The following is a 16,214-nucleotide window of genomic DNA, read 5'->3' as shown; positions in this document are numbered from 1 at the left end:
TCATCCAATCACGTGTCTCTGCCTCTCACTCAGAGCTCAAAAGCCTGCTGTACAATACTTTTATAGGGATCTAATTTTGTAGTGGGCAAATACTATTTAAAAAAAACCCTCTATGTGATTATGCTGTTCATCCAACAGACAATGCTTGCACTTCCCCTACACTTTGCTTTGCAGCTCAATTTGTCAGAGGTGCAGCTGAAGTGCAGTAGCCTATACCGCACGCACGGCGTGATGAGCAGCAGCAACAGGGGAAGTGGGACTGAGGTAAGACATCCGAATCGATTTTTTTTTCAGAGAAGGGAAATCCTGTGTTGTGCTTTATTATGCTAAATGTGAATACATTTTATATACTGGTATAATAACAGGTGGGTTGAAATTAGAGAAGCCTTGATGGATTATTTTCTGCCCATAAAGGTTTTTATTCTTGTTTTTTGCAAACTGCATCCACCAAAACCATCAATAGTGCAATCCAACAAGTGCCACAAAGGTGCTGAAAGACATACCTGTAAAAATGGAATTATATGCAGCAGTCATGAATAGCAACATTGTCAAACTTACATGGTCATATTATTGTGAATGCCACTTCTGTCCTGTTCTCATATTACATGTCATCTATCAAGGGGGGATGGGGTTATACCGGGTTATCCATACACTTTACAAATTAAAAACGATGTGTGTACACTCGGAAATAAATGAATAAAATAAAACACTTAAACATAGATCTTAACATCTGGTGCAGGCATGGAAGGTCAGATGACAGTCCAGTTCAGTCTAGGAGTGAAGCATTGTTGGCACCTGAAGTGCCCTAATAAATAGTGAATGCCCTTCTTTGTTTCCACTTCACTGGCCAAATTGCTCAAACAAACACATGCGCTCTCAGAGTTTACTTTTATATAATGTCACTCTGCTTCATGCCACAACAAGAGTTCTAATGGGAGGCTGTGGCTCGGTGGATAGTGTGCTGGACTTCGAATCAGACAAGTTTGAGTCCCCCATGTCGTTGTGTCCCTGGGCAAGACACTTCACCCCAAATTGCTCCTGTGGGGATTGTCCACAGTATTGAGTATGTATGTCGCTTTGGATAAAAGCGTCTAACAAGTGACATGTAATCTAATGTAATTGTGTTTGATGTGACAATTGAATTTGACATTCAGTTACAACATATAGTGGCTTTAGAAATGCAATTTCACAGGGCAAGGAAATGGGCATTGCTACATCATCATTGTCTTTATAGTTCCATTTCATTTCAGATAGATCTGTGTGTGTGTGTGTGTGTGTGTGTGTGTGTGTGTGTGTGTGTGTGTGTGTGTGTGTGTGTGTGTGTGTGTGTGTGTGTGTGTGTGTGTGTGTGTGTGTGTTTCTTGCAGAGCTCAGCCAACAGATGCATAACATAATTCCCTTACGCTCAATAAAATAAGCAATTGTTTGTATCTACAATTTGTCTCCTTGTGTGAGTCAATACGAATGGGATAAAACCATGGCCGGCAGAATGAATATCTTTTATAGAGACTTTCCACAGCCTTTTAATATGTGCTTGTGTTACGCTGTAATCTGAGACCAATCAGATTATGTGTCAGATGTCAGTTCGTTGCCAGCACATTCTTCAGCATGTTCTTGTAGATTTTACACTGAAACTTTCCCTAGAAATAAAATGTTTCTATCTCTGATTGCTATATTAGCGGGAAAGACCACCCCTATGTAATAGCCATGTTATCTTTGCCCTGTGTAAGGCTGTAAAACTAAAAGCCCTACAGAGAATCATGGAAATTAGATTTACAGTTAGGTCGATCCTCATCTGGACGAGGGCCAGAGTTTGAGGTGAGAGAGAGAGAGAGAGAGAGAGAGAGAGAGAGAGAGAGAGAGAGAGAGAGAGAGAGAGAGAGAGAGAGAGAGAGAGAGAGAGAGAGAGAGAGAGAGAGAGAGAGAGAGAGGCTGCTGATAGGACATGATGGATGAAATGGAGAGAAGTGCTGATGTATAAGAAAAAAACAAACAACAGGAAGGGAAGCACACCCATGCAGCTATAGATGCAAGTTCATTTTCTTTGTTATAATGTTGCTAAACAACAGCATGTTCATTTAACTGTATAATAAATGCAAGGTCTCACCATGCCTAAGTGGTGTCTTGCATTGTTGCTGCAAATAACTTTCTTTATGTCAGAAACAAAGTGGTACAAAGCAATAGTCATGACATACACTCACAGTAACTGACACGCAGGTATTTAGCAAAGCGGTAATCAGTTAGTGCGACGATGTGGGAAAAGTTTAGGATTAGGTGTGCAAGTTGAATGAGTTCCTTTATTTTGCCTGAAAGAAAGCCAAGACTTGAGTTGCCTTTTGAATACACACTGAACAAACTATTGTTTATAGTTCAAATAGATTGAGGTTTAATCTCAGGGTTATAGAGATTGCAGCCTTTCCAGAGGCTGATTTCAAAGCAAGTAAACGATTGCACTGCAACTAGGCATTAGGCAGACAGTTATTTATAAAGGGAGATCAATTATATTCCCCTATGTATGTGTGAGAGGGCACATCAGCTTTGTATGGAAAGAAGTAGCATTTTATTTGTTTAAAAAAAAATTGGCACTAGTTTAAACCTCACCCATCCTCTTCTTAAATGACTTTAGTTCATCACTTCGGTCCACATGAATCACTTTAAGAGGTAATCTTTAAGTTAATTATCTGACAATCTGATTTCATTTAAACAATTTTTCTTTTATACTGCACACTTGGACACCTGATCTGAGTCTGCAGAAGGCAGAATATGTTAAGTTTTCCTGTCTGAATACATCTCCTATTCCACATCGACACGAGTTAAAAACAGATTCAAACAACTTTTATCATTGTCTTCCCTTCCATCCTCACCCTCCTCCTTTTCTGTCTCGGTGGTGTGTCCCCTGAGTCTTTTTTTAGACAAGGAATGCAGTGTGAATAATTCATCACCAAAATAATGATTGAAACCAAGGAGCAGTACAGAGCGATTTACTTAATGAGTACCTTTGGTTTTGGATTGTGCAAAATAACAATAGATCTTGGCCGGGTGACTGATGAGCGCTCTGCTTTCAAATGGGAAAACTACATTTAAAAAATAATGTGCAAATATGACGTTTACTGGGTGTTTTCCAATTGAAGTGTTATCAAAACGAAAGCCTGGATCAGATGGGTTTTTGCACATATAGCATTTCCCCATCCCCCTCGTGATAACAGTGTGACATACCATGGCCTATATTCCATATTTTCTACATTATCTCCTCTGTGATTAGTTGTTATCCTATGTTTTCAGCCATATGATAGTAGTAAAGAACAGTATAGATCTTTACAAAAAGCTTGTACTGAATGAGTATGTGGCCCTTAGCCTTGACCCACTCAATACTAAATCGATTATGTATGTCAAAAATATTTCCTTATTTGTGCGGGTGAATTTCTGAGGAAATCCATTTGCTGTGTTGTAGGCATACAGACTGCATTTTTCCAACTAGTGATCTCTCAACAAGCATTATCTCACTGTGGTCTGTTGACTTGGGGATAAAGGGCTGTCTCTGAAAAAAGTGTTTGTCAGTGTTTGAGAGCAGAATGGCTGACCCTGACACGTCATGACAGTATGCCATTTGTGGCATTTGGCACAACTCACAGTCACAAGGGCACTACACCACACCACGTTGCTTTCCCGTGGGCTGTAGGGAAACATGTTTTGAAACACTGTCTAATTCCTTGTTATGAGTCTTATTATGGGGCATAATGGCTCAGAGTGAAAAAGATTTTGAGAACGCCCGTGGAGACGATTTTTGAAGATTTGCTGGATGTTGTCAGGGTGTCTCTGAAGTTTTAAAATAAAGCTGTGCTAGATTATACAAATAAATGACATGAACTGAAATGACAGGTATGCTGCCAGATGAACAGCTTGGTCAGTGACATGTGTAATCCATGTCCAAAAGGCAATGGCTCATTAATGGAATTAAACATGGCTTGTCCAGTGGTTATCATCAGATTAAAAATAACTCTTCCAAAAATAATTACTGCAACCAGAGCTTCAACTTCTGTAGAGTTAGTACTTCCCCCTCATACAGCAACTTAACCAAGTCAACTGATTGTTCTGAATCTCCTGAATACATTGTAATTCAGCGGTGGCCTTCCCTGTTGCAAATTAGAGGGTAAAGCTCCTCTTTTCTATATCTCTGGAGCAGTGGGGAAACAGTTCATACGAGCTTTGTGGTTTGGTTAATCCCTGACAAACTATGCTCTCTGCAGCGGCAGGGGTGTGTTGTGAGAAAAAAAGGGAACGCTTCAGTGTCGAGGAAGCGACTGAAAGCACTGCTGATTATTTTATGTTCACAGAGAGTGTGCAGGTTTCGTCCTTGACAAGACTGAAACCTTAGCGATAGTGCTCAGTCATAGCTGAACAGTAGCTATAAGTGGTTTGTCGGCAGCAGTGCTTCAAAGAAAGGAATATTTTCATTATTTGTAATGAACAAGCAGAGTGTTTATCCAGCAACTGCTTGGCCACTACATTTATTTTTTTGCAGTGCAGAGTCCACTAGGATGAAGTATACACAAACACCAAACGTCGCCCATCTTGTTACATAATCATCACCCACACAAGAATCAATGAAATAAAGAATTCAACGTAAAACTACGAATATTTATTTTATGCTTTTGGTTATCACCTGTTGATCATCCATAGAATGCAACCTAAATTAATCTCCTTTTCTAAGCCCCTGCTTTATAGATTATGCAGAAATAATTAATTAACTGCTGTGAGTTTAGGTTAATTTAGTTTTATACTTTGAACACGCAAGCATGAACACATCACACCTACTGTATTCTGGCTTCCCTCCAATGGCTTCCTGTCCATTTTAGAGTTCATTTTAAGGTTTGATTGTTTGTTTTTAAATCGCTCAATGGGCTGGCCCCTCTGTACATCGCCGACCTCCTAAAGGTGTACACCCCCTCAAGGGCTTTGACGTCGGCTGATCAGCTGCTGCTCGTAGTCCCTAAAACCAAGAAAAAGACCAGAGGAGACTGAGCCTTCTCAGCGGTAGACCCCAGGCTCTGGAACGACCTGCCCCCCCCCCCCCCCCCATGTCAAATTGTCACCCACCCTTCAAAATTTTAAATTCCGCCTGAAGACCCACCTCTTTTCCCTCGCTTTCGAGTCAGTTTGAGCAATGTTTTATCGATTTTTATGCTTTTATTGTCTGTCCATGGCCTTATCTATTCTTATGTGTGCCTTTTATCTATTATTGTATTTTATATTATAGTGTTATTTTTGCTGTGAAGCACTTCGGTAAACCCTCTGTTTTTAATATGTGCTATATAAATAAAGTGGATTGGATTGGATTATAGTAAAGTAGGATAAATGAACAAAACTGCATTCGTAAAATGGCGGTTCTGGGTTTTTCTCAGGGCAGTCAAACAGCTAACTCTGTTATCCTGCTTTCAGAGACAGGTGTGCATATGAGCAGGAAATGACTGATGGGTAACAGTATCACTCACCACCAGTAGCCTATATCAAACAGACTGCTTTGATTTGATTATGTCAACAAACAGTGGAGAGCTCACAGCAACACACAATATTGTAAGCTCTGAGAAAAAGAAAGTGTGCATCATTTAGAAAACCACAGCAAGGAAAAAGCCTTGATTGCTGCCCATGCTGACTTGTTCAGGTTCAGCGTGTTTTAATGGATCTGTTAACAGTGTGTCAGTATCTCTCTGCTGTACTAATGGATCTGTTTTCAAAGGTCACTTTTCTGTAATGGCTGCTTGTTGTGCTAATTAGGTCAGAATGATAATCAGATCGTCAACATTGATGCACAGGAAGCACAAAAGTAGCGCCGGTATCATCATCAAGCTGCATGTTGCTCTATTAAGAGAACAAAATGCAGCACAGAGCAGCCTTCCTGTTCGTTTTCATGCCCACTTCTTGCAGGTGCTATCTCAAAGCCACAAACATTATCTCTGTGTCGGTTACTTTCTTCCCTCCCCAGGCCTCCCGTCCAGATGCTGGGCCCCGCAGCCCAGCCCCTCTGAACATGAACCACTATGCTAATAAGAAGAGTGCAGCGGAGAGCATGCTGGATGTGGCTCTACTGATGGCCAACGCATCCCAGCTAAAGGCTGTGATGGAGCAGGGACCAAACTTCTCCTTTTACACTCCCATCATCACTCTAATCAGCATCTCCCTGTGTCTGCAGGTCGCAGTCGGAGTCCTGCTCATCTTCACAGGTGAGAAAATAGTCCTTTTCTTTGTCTGGTAAACGTCACTCTCAACCCTTTGTGTGTCTCTTATTAAGATTCACCAATGTCAAGTCCACGGAATCCTGACAAACAACTCATTACCAGTTGGCCTAGCTGTAACCATGGAAACAAGGCCTGACACCAGGTCATAGTTTGCGAGGTTTTAGTGCTGCCGTCAGCACACGTGGGAGTTGAAGGAGGGAGGTTACTTTGTTTCTCTATAGATACGTGCGTGTAAACGTGTCAATACCTGTCACTGCTCATGTCTATGCAGTAAATAAACAACTAAATAGAAAAGAGCTTTCTATTCACTAATTTAGCAGCCATATCTGGTGTTGGAAAAAAATTGTTGCATTGAGATGGAAAGATGAGTAAAGATGAGACGCACATTGACTCATCTTAGCTCCAACCGGTGGAATAAATAAATGACTGTTTGTTAGTATCCTCTTCAAAAATGAAATACAACAACTCTGATGGTACAACGTCATTTATCTCTATTTCTAATCTAAAAGCAAATATAATAAAATAAAATGTAATTAATAAAATGTAGGTGATTTCCCACTCTAATGCTTGGTTTATTTTCCTCAACTTGATTTCATATATATTTATAAAATAGATACTCTCATAATTTACCCCTTTGTAAATGTGCACAAAAGAAAAAGTCATCATAATTCATGCTAAAATAAGATTTACTCTTTTTGTTTTTGTATGTGAAGGATCACATGTCAGAAGAAGGTCAGTCAACATGTGAGAGTCATCATCACACATTCATGAACGCCTGCCCCCTCTGACCCCCTCCATCCACCAAATCTTCTGACTCCCCCGACCCCCAGAAGCCCCCCTCGTCTCCACCCGAATATCAAACACATCTCATTCTCATCGCTCTTTTCACTCCTCTTCCTTCATTTTCTTTGACTGCTCTGAACCCCGCTGCCCCCACCAACCTCCCCTCCCGTTTCTGCCGATCCAGCTCTGTCTAATGGAACCAGTGGTGCGTGATGTGAGCAGCCTACATACCACCAGCCTCCCCTAACCCCACTCTACCCCACCCCAGCATCACACACAACCAGGCGGGGTCTTTACACCGTTTAACCTTTGGTAATCTCCACAAACATACCGTACTGTTTTCCTGGTGGACACACACACATTAACCATGAAATGTACCTTAGTTTCTCTGTCTCATCATTGTAGCCAGTGTCTGTGATGATTAAGATGACAACTTTGACTAGTTATTTTTCATTATTTTTTAGATCAAGGTGTTTATTAGGCACACATGAGCATATGTCACACAGGAAATACAAGCTTCCCCTGATCAGTTCACTCTTCCCTGTATTGTTTTTTCGACGTATTTCCTTGTGCTTTGTATCAAAAGCTTGATGTCATTGTCTGTATATAATAACTGCATATCTATATTGATTAACTGATATTTTACATGCAAGTATTTGAATGTTAGGTTGAAGCTAAGGCCAATGAGATAAAATGGATTAAAAACATTATATTATAAAGATGGTTTATTGATTGTATACATTCCAACTATAGATATGAAAGTTATGTTTGTCTTCAATGCTACACATATAACTGAAAAACGTGTAACTTATAACAGTTTATTGTGTTTTGTTGTCCTTAGCTCTACCACTAACCCCTGTTGTCATAGACCTAAAGTCTCATAGACCTCTCTCTATATCAAAAATAAGAATAATTTCCCAATCAACACATTGTTTGCCCATTTGACGAATTTGCAAGCTCATAAGACAGGTTTAATTCCCTGTTATAATCAAACTTTAATAAAACTCAGAAATCCAAATAGATTTTTGGGGATATTTGAGAGATTATTGCTGTATGTTACCAGTATGAAAAATACACATCATAGATATATAGATCTGATTAATCAATTGCTTTTAACTAGGTTTCACAAGTTAAGTCTCATATTCCCCAGACAGAACTTGTGCAACATCTGAAACACTTTATCAATTCCAAAGTGTTTTAAAAGGCCTATAGAAATGGTGTTTGGTATGTTTTCTGAGCTTTTAAAAGAGTATTTTTAGCAGAATGTAAACGGTATTCTGCGCAGCTTTCACTCAAAAAGGTATTAAGCAAAATAGCAGTTTAGACAGGGAAACACTGAGTGTAATGACTATTTTGTCATATGGCCTTGCCAAAGTTGAATAAACGATACTCCTGCATTTGTGTTATTACTCATAGAGCCTTTGAATTTCTCAAACTCCCAGAATTAAGTATATATGGATTTATGGTAGTAAGCCAAATCCATGGAGAATCAGCTGGCTTGAGTCCAGTATCAGGAGACTGTTTAATTATATGTTCTGGTTTTGTCGTCAGTTCGATGGAACCTGAATGATGAGCAAAGGCATTGGAGGCTTAACATTATGGAAAACTTGACCACATGTCTGGTTTTTATCATAGTGGTTGTCAACATCTTCATCACAGCATTTGGAGTCCAGCGGCCAAAGCAAAGCAACTAAAAGACACAAAGATACACACACAAGTATTCTCTACATTTTAGCCGCTCACATACATTCTTTATGCTCAACCTCTTTCTCACTCAAACAGGTATTTTCTCTCCTGCTTTTTTGTGCAGTTGTCTGCTATAGAAATGTATGTAGTCAGCATGTTTTTAGGCCTGTCCTCCCCTGACCTGGACTGCACAATCCCCTACCTGACCTACAAACACACTGACCTCTCCAGGCTCTCTGAGAAATTTCCAACAGAAAACGACTCACAAAAACATCCAACTACTGTTCATTTACCAGAAAAACATTGTCCTGCACTGAAAACAGCGAAAAAGAGAGAAACATCAGTAGTGACAAAGGGGTCTGGGGCTAAACAACACAACATGTGTTACAAGTGGACAAACAGGAAAGTGGAGACAACTGTGATCAGAGACCTGTGTGACCTCACACTGTCTGTCTCTTTGCTGAACGATAGTGACCCTGAGCGCTGGCCAGACACAAATGCACACACAGAAAAACACACGCATACACACACACATGCTGACAGCAGAACATGCTTCCATTTTTAATCGCCAGTGATGACGTGGGAGGAAGATGTCATGGTTCTTTTCCAGACAGCATGAACCAAGAGATTTGATGGGTCTGCTGAGCAAATGTATTCACTGAAGGGTGTGCCTCAGCTGACTCAAAACACGTACCATGCACCTCCACAGCTTTAACCTTACCAATACATCTGCCCCCGACCACAGGCGTCATGCCTAACATTCAATTATAACAATGTTTGGTTGTGCCATGACTCTCTGTGCTCTGAGCAAAGATGGAGTGCGTCTGTGGTTCTCTGGACCAGCAGCAGCTGGTGAGTCAGAGTCAACACAGCACAGACCCCAGCAGAACTGCTTGTTAAAGTGGAAGCCTTAATTAGACTGTGTTTCAGAAATGTCACTGAAACCCCAATTAGAGTCGGAGCAAATGCTCATTTTATACACTTGAGTGGTTTAACACAAGAACATAAAAGCAGCTTGGGCCCGTTTCACGTAATCAATTGCTCAACACCTGAGGAATATTCATGTTCCAATCTATAATTTCTTCAATGTTACAGTGACAAAGCACCTTTTCAGACAAACCAACGTCATAATCTCATTATTTTCCTCCTCCACAACTATCATTGGTAACCGTGGAAACAGCCAGACGAGACAAGAGCCAGATTGATGACACACACAGCTCCACTCAGGGCACATCTGTGGACTGATATATATATACATTATGTATGTCTATGGCTCCTATACTCTGCTTGCTCCATCTCAGTCCTGGAGTTGAACATGACCGGCCCTGTGGGGGACCGACATCAGAGGATGCTGGTGACCATGGAGGTCGTGCACTGCAGGACTAATAATAGCTCCCTCCTCTCGTGGGAATGTGGATACCAGTAATCGAACTGAACAATCACCCTGGTGACACTTCCAACCCCCTTCAACACCTCCCCCCCCTTTCCACGACTCCCATCTCTCATCTGTTGCTCTCCCTTTTCAGACAAGAGAGGGGTGGTAAAGTGCTGTTCAGTGTTGCAAATCTCCCGATATCAGGCACCTGAACTCTCCTCCACAGCTGTACTGTATCATCTCCAATGTGGCCTTTTGTCTACTGATTCATAATCCTAGGAGACACTTGAAAAAGGGCTTAAAGAGTACAAAATAAATCCGCCCTGCACACAGGTCCTTTATTAACAATTGACAGTGTTTAATGTAGCATTTAATTAAAGTTGACTCTAGTCATTCAATCAATTTAATTGTCATTATTAATTAATGAAGGCTGTCTGTTGCTCCAGTTTGTCATTGTTATAGCACACCAGAACATTTTCCATCATCCTCATGTTTCCTTCTTATGGTGCACTGAGTGAGCGAGCGGCGCCCTCTAGTGTCTCTACGGATCCTGTTCATACAGTGAACATCAGATTCATATTTTGTCGCTTTCTAAATGTCTTGTTGTTGTAATGCTCTGGGAAGACTGTGATTGCCTTACGTTTATTCACTCATTATCCACATGTAATTTTCAGTTGTCATTGCAAGTAAATAGTAATAAAGAAACAGATGTAATAGTTGTTCTAAAAACAATTGTTTTATATCATGTTCACATTGCCAGACATAACCTAGAGAGAACACGGCACTGCTCATTACTGTGACTTTAATTGAATGCTAATTAATTGTATACATTTCTGGGTCTTTTGTTGTCACTCTTTTGACATACTACATAAAAACAAAAGATACCACTCCAGTTGAGGTCAGCATTTGCTTTAATTGAGCAAATTATGAAAATGATTACAGTGCACTTTAGTCATTAGTTTTCCAACAGCACCATCACAGTATTAATAAAGGCACTGAAGTGTGTGCGTGGTTGGACATATCTATTTTGTGTTTGAGAAACTGTGGTAAACCAGAGCTCTCTCAAATTAAACAATCAACACAGGCGTTTTCATTTAGGTTGCCTAATTAGTCCTCTTCTCAGGACTGTGTGTGTGTGTCAACAAGCTGTGTTTGATTGACATACCGTATTTCCTGTTGGTTTAGGTGTACCTGTTCGAGAGGGACAGCTTAACCCTCTGTCATTCGTGTTGACGCATATTTTTTAGACATTATGTGATTCCCTGCATAGCTCCACCCAACTTCTAACTGAGCAGTGTAATCTGTCTGTGTCTTTGAGTATTTGAAAACAGCTGTGTGGGTGCGCAATTTCTCAGTTATTATTCCGCTTCATTATAGCTGAAAATGTGATTGGAATTATTATTGTTTTTTACGCACAATAAATTCAGATACGATTATTTCCAAAAATCCATGTAAAGCAACGTCAGCTGTGGGAATTTCAAGACAGAATGACACACATAGTGTCGGCTCAAGTCAATTAGTGCTTACAAATGCGTGTCATTTTTAGCTCTCAAAGTGTGTATGAGTTTGGCACAGCAAAGTGGCAAATTTCACAGCTTGTTCCTCTCACAGCGCCTCAAGCAATTCAGCATCTAACGGTCTTCTCTTTTTCGCCTGCCAACCTCAGAATAGGATATAAAAACATATTTAGCGCCTTTACTAAATCTTGCTGCTGAGCAGTGAAGAAAAGGGCCGGTGCTTCTCAGTGTCTCACCCTCTGTAGGCAGAAAGAGGGGAAACATAGAGTATTAAGAAATACATAGAGAGAGTGGTTTAGAAGGAAACAACACAAAGAGAGGAGAACATTGATATTCAAAGGTAATTTAAAATGTCCAGGGAAGTCTGAACCCTCTGTATGACTCACCTCCGTAATAGTAGAGCATTGCAATTCCAACTGCAAAACTGAAACAGCTCAGGAAGAACATTGGTCCTGCAAAAGGAAAGAAAAGGGATACATTTCCCATCTGTGACATGACACCAACAACACTAGAATATCTGATCAGCTGGTGGGCATTCAAAATGTGTGTAGTTTGTTGGTGTCTTCTAAATGATTGGTATGAAGTAAAACAAATAATAATGACAAACTACATGGCAATAATCCAAAGCTGCTCTGTGCACAGTTTTCTTGTTCACAGTCATCATCAATCATTTCTTTGTATGAATTCCGATTGGGAGTCATTCCTGATGACCTGTTTTCTCAGCTGACACACCTTTGACCCAGTGGAAGCACCCTGACTGTTCAAAGGAATGCCGCACAGAGGAAGCTGTTTTTGACCCACAAAGCCAGCGCCGTGAATGTAATGGGATGATGAATGGAGCAGCAGCGTGGAGCAGCAGGGCCCACATTGTGATGCCAGGGGTTAAAAGGTTCAGCAGACAACTATGTTTGTAGAAGAACAAAGCTAAGTTGGGCTTTAGGGGTTTATCTGACAATCAGTGAGGGGCACAGAGGCACGGACAGTAAGACCACCATTTAAAACAAAACACACATCCTACTCATACAGCAAAATAAAACTACTACAACTGCAGATTAAAAGTTGTATTTCAGCCCATTAACTACAAATTATCTTTTTTTTACTTGTCATACAAACAAAAAAATCTGCTGCAAAGTTTTAAGAAAGGTTCGAGAATGATTTAATACTTTCTAGGCAGCAGGCGGTGTCTGTTTATGCCAGTATACAGTCAATTTATTTTGCACAATATTATCCTTATATTCAGTTATGGTCTCTATCTATTTTGCAATGGTTTCCTGTTGCATCCTGTGCTTAACGCTCCCCAAGACCTTTGTGATTAATAGCAGATGACTATATTTACAATTGAACCTCAAATATATATAAATAACAGAAAGTGTATTTATTGATCTACAGTACTCACAAAGTTGTGTGAGCTGTTGAATCAAATCAAATCAAGTTTTATTTATATAGCACATTTATAAACGATTTTTGGTCGAGCCAAGTGCTGTACATATAATAAAAATAGCCTACAGTAGAGACACTTTACAGCTAATACAACAGCGCAGATTGTTCAGAATATCAGTATGAGAAAAAACGACACCCTCTATCCTTAGACCCTCACATCATACAAGGAAAAACTTCCGGAGAAAACCCACAGTTTATAGAATAGATTTACCTCTGTCATTCAGCACATATCGCTTTTGGTGGATCGCCATGGTGTTAGACCATTTAGCATCAGACGTTTCTAGAACGTAAAAGAGTGAAAAATAAGGTCAACCCAACACTTTTAATATGAGACTATGTTTAGTCACATCCACTACTTGCACTGTAGTCCAGGCAACACACTGGCTTCCTTCTTTTTCTTGGATAGGATAAGCTACATTAGGCCAGACAGGCAATTACACAGCAGGGGATCCACCGATATGGGCCACCAGGGAAGTTGCAAGTGAGATCCGCAAAACCATTGCACTTCAAATGTATTGGATAACAACATGACTTTGAAAAGAAGAAGTGTAACTAACTTTATTAACAGGAATTCACAAGGGCATGAACAGACCTTTTCTCACTTCCATTTTCAGAACCATTTTTTTTTTTTTTTTTTAAAGTAAAGCAAGGTGATTTAATTAAAATAAGGCTGTAACAATATCAGATTATACCTAAATTGTTATTGTGAAAATAATTCTCGATAATAATATCGCAATTTAGAACATTTTAAAATACTGTATACCAGCATAAATGCTAGCAGTCAATACTTTTTTATTGTGTATTTTGTCTCTTTTTTGGCTTTTAATTACACTCATTAGTGTGTGAGACATTGAGTAAGGAGAATGCAAAGAAACTTAAATATAATTGATAAAATATAGGTAAAAAGCGTTGGGTTGTTAACACAATATTTTCCATCTGTATTATAAACATCATATGATTTATTTGTACAAATCAGGTATATTATGACACCCCTAACATGACCACTGCAGTCATTTTACTGCACAATGAATTACCTTTCCGTTACACTACTTCAATACATCTCTGTGAGAAACTTCATCTTAAAAATACATTAAGATCTGTCTTTGTTTGTACCTTTCTGTATGACTCTGGTGGGCAGGCTGGAGTAGACGTCCTCAGCGTGGATGTGAAGTCCTCTGTAGAATTCATGACATGCCTCCTCGCCCTTCCTGTGCAGGTGCTTCAACAACTCGGCTAACCGCACCTTGGTGGGAACGCTCAGCTTCCTGAACTGCAGGGGGGACACGTAATGAAATAAATAACTGTTCACAACTGTATACCTACACACTGTACTAGAGACCAGGTGCAAAGACATGATCACTTTTAAAACAGGATGTTTCATGATGGAATAGTGTCAAATGTTAACTGTAGTGACCCCGTGGGCTTCCTTGTCACTGAGTATCTGGGGGTAGATCCTGTTTAGCTGCAGCACCAATCTGTCCATCAGTTCAGTGTCCATCCTCTGATCCGAGCACAGGAAGTGGGCGTCCCTCTGGAGCTGCTCATGGTATTCGTCAATGTCTAGTCAAGGACGATAGAAAGCACAACATTAAAGACAAACTTAAATGCACACTACATTCAAACTTTTTTAATTCATATAAATTAAGACATTGGTGATCTAAAAGCTGCATGTGCCATTGTGTGGAGTTCACATCAGGTCATAAACGTATGACCCTGTTCAATTAGAGTATGCTACAAAGCTCTAATTTTAGGCTTGCAGGTTTTGTGTCTAGTCTGACAGTAAGTAGCTAGTTTCTTGGTAAACTGGTCTTGGCACAAGTCCTGCTCTGAAAATAAATAATTAAGAGGTTTATTCTCCAGTTTAAAAAGGTAAATACAGTGGCTGTAAAATTATCCATTTGACAACACTTAATAACAAATTGACTCGAAAGAGTGTGCTTAAATAAAATAGGCTCTTACATTTGTTTTAACAGGAAGCCCGGGAGGTCTGCAGTGAATAAAAATGTGTTGAAGTCCATGTCCTTTATTGACTGCTGGTTAAACTTGATGATCATTTGAGTATGTATTTTGCAAACGTTTTTTTAAGATACAGACTGATTTCAAAACCAATCCCACATTTTCCTACGAACTCACGGTTGATGTCGATCTCATCTCACTTTGATGCTTTCAACACTGAGGAATCAAGAAGGGTATCTTAGTGACTGAAGTTAATGTTCAATATAAAATAAGATTTCCTTTTCAGTGTCCATTTGTTAGTCTTTTACTTTACACGTTCCAACAGTCTATCTTTGCCTTGTGAATGTGGTGACATCCAGCATTATAATTTCTGAAAAACATACAATTTACATTTGTATTCAATAAAACTGGCAACACCTTTAAAACAGGTGATAATATCCTACTAGAAATAAATAAACAACATTTGTTGTTAAAGTAAATAAAGATCACATGATCTAAATGTCATATTTAAGGGCAGTTATTTTAGAATACTCTTAAACCAAACATCAGGATTAGATATGATTGACAGTAAAGCATGCATATGTTTTCTAAATGGCTACATTACTATTGAATTATCGTTTACATATAACTGCTTGTTTTGCTTTTAGGCTGGATATCTGAGCAGAAATATAATCCAAACACTTCGTCACATTAAGCCAAAATGAATGCTTTTGATAGCACATTGCTATAGCACCAACAACATTTACAAACTGTAGATTATATTCAACAAGTGGCGCACCCAAACAGCACAGCAGGCGGCCAGTGATCCTCTGTATCCTTGAAGCGTGGGTGCAATGATTCCTGAAAAATATCCCAAAACATCTTACCCATGTTGCACAAACCTGTCATACTGAAAAACAGACTGGGGGACGTGCTTCCGAGGCTCCCGGTAAAACTTCCTGGTGTCCCCGGTGTGACGGTCTCTTTGCTCCGTTACATCAGCAAGCGGCGCCGCCTGCCGGGGCCACATGACCTCCGAGACACGTGATGAGTATCCTGTGCTGAGCTGACAGGCAGATTACCGGAGCTAAACCTTCTCTTACTACTCAGCCTGAACCGCAGAGGTGTCAGTTATCACTTTCATTTATTCCCTATTTTCCTTTATTCTAGTTTCAATTAGACCACCTGTTAATGACATATAATAAAAAAGAGAATTATTAATAATCATAATAAGAACATTAG

The 16,214-nt window shown here is 39.8% G+C and overlaps 2 protein-coding genes across 15 annotated transcripts; one reads left to right on the top strand and one right to left on the bottom strand.

The window, feature by feature from the left end:
- Positions 1–15: 15 nt before the first annotated feature.
- LOC307034712 (ninjurin-1) lies at positions 16–8,713 on the top strand (the record flags this gene model as incomplete). Its single annotated transcript, XM_079673591.1, has 3 exons — positions 16–264; positions 5,984–6,221; positions 8,571–8,713. Exons 1-3 carry the CDS (start codon positions 121–123, stop codon positions 8,711–8,713), a joined length of 525 nt encoding a protein of 174 aa, XP_079529717.1. The 5' UTR covers positions 16–120.
- A 2,260-nt stretch (positions 8,714–10,973) lies between these two features.
- On the bottom strand, positions 10,974–16,003 carry LOC307037801 (caspase recruitment domain-containing protein 19-like). Of its 14 annotated transcripts, none has more exons than XM_079678916.1 (8): positions 15,772–15,978; positions 15,171–15,209; positions 14,997–15,024; positions 14,443–14,597; positions 14,151–14,307; positions 13,249–13,317; positions 11,984–12,049; positions 10,974–11,836 (listed from the first exon to the last, which is right to left on the bottom strand). In XM_079678916.1, exons 4-8 carry the CDS (start codon positions 14,533–14,535, stop codon positions 11,712–11,714), a joined length of 510 nt encoding a protein of 169 aa, XP_079535042.1. In that variant the 5' UTR covers positions 14,536–14,597; positions 14,997–15,024; positions 15,171–15,209; positions 15,772–15,978; the 3' UTR covers positions 10,974–11,711. The 14 variants fall into 14 exon arrangements, with proteins under 14 accessions (XP_079535042.1, XP_079535043.1, XP_079535040.1 ...); XM_079678917.1 differs by having other exon boundaries at positions 15,860–15,938; XM_079678914.1 differs by having other exon boundaries at positions 14,997–15,209.
- Positions 16,004–16,214: the final 211 nt, after the last annotated feature.

The sequence above is a fragment of the Notothenia rossii genome (genome assembly GCF_949606895.1).
Source record: "Notothenia rossii genome assembly, chromosome: 4".
Classification (NCBI taxonomy): Eukaryota; Metazoa; Chordata; class Actinopteri; order Perciformes; family Nototheniidae; genus Notothenia; species Notothenia rossii.
Note: the sequence above shows the minus strand (reverse complement) of the source record. Positions and strands in the feature narration are given on the sequence as shown.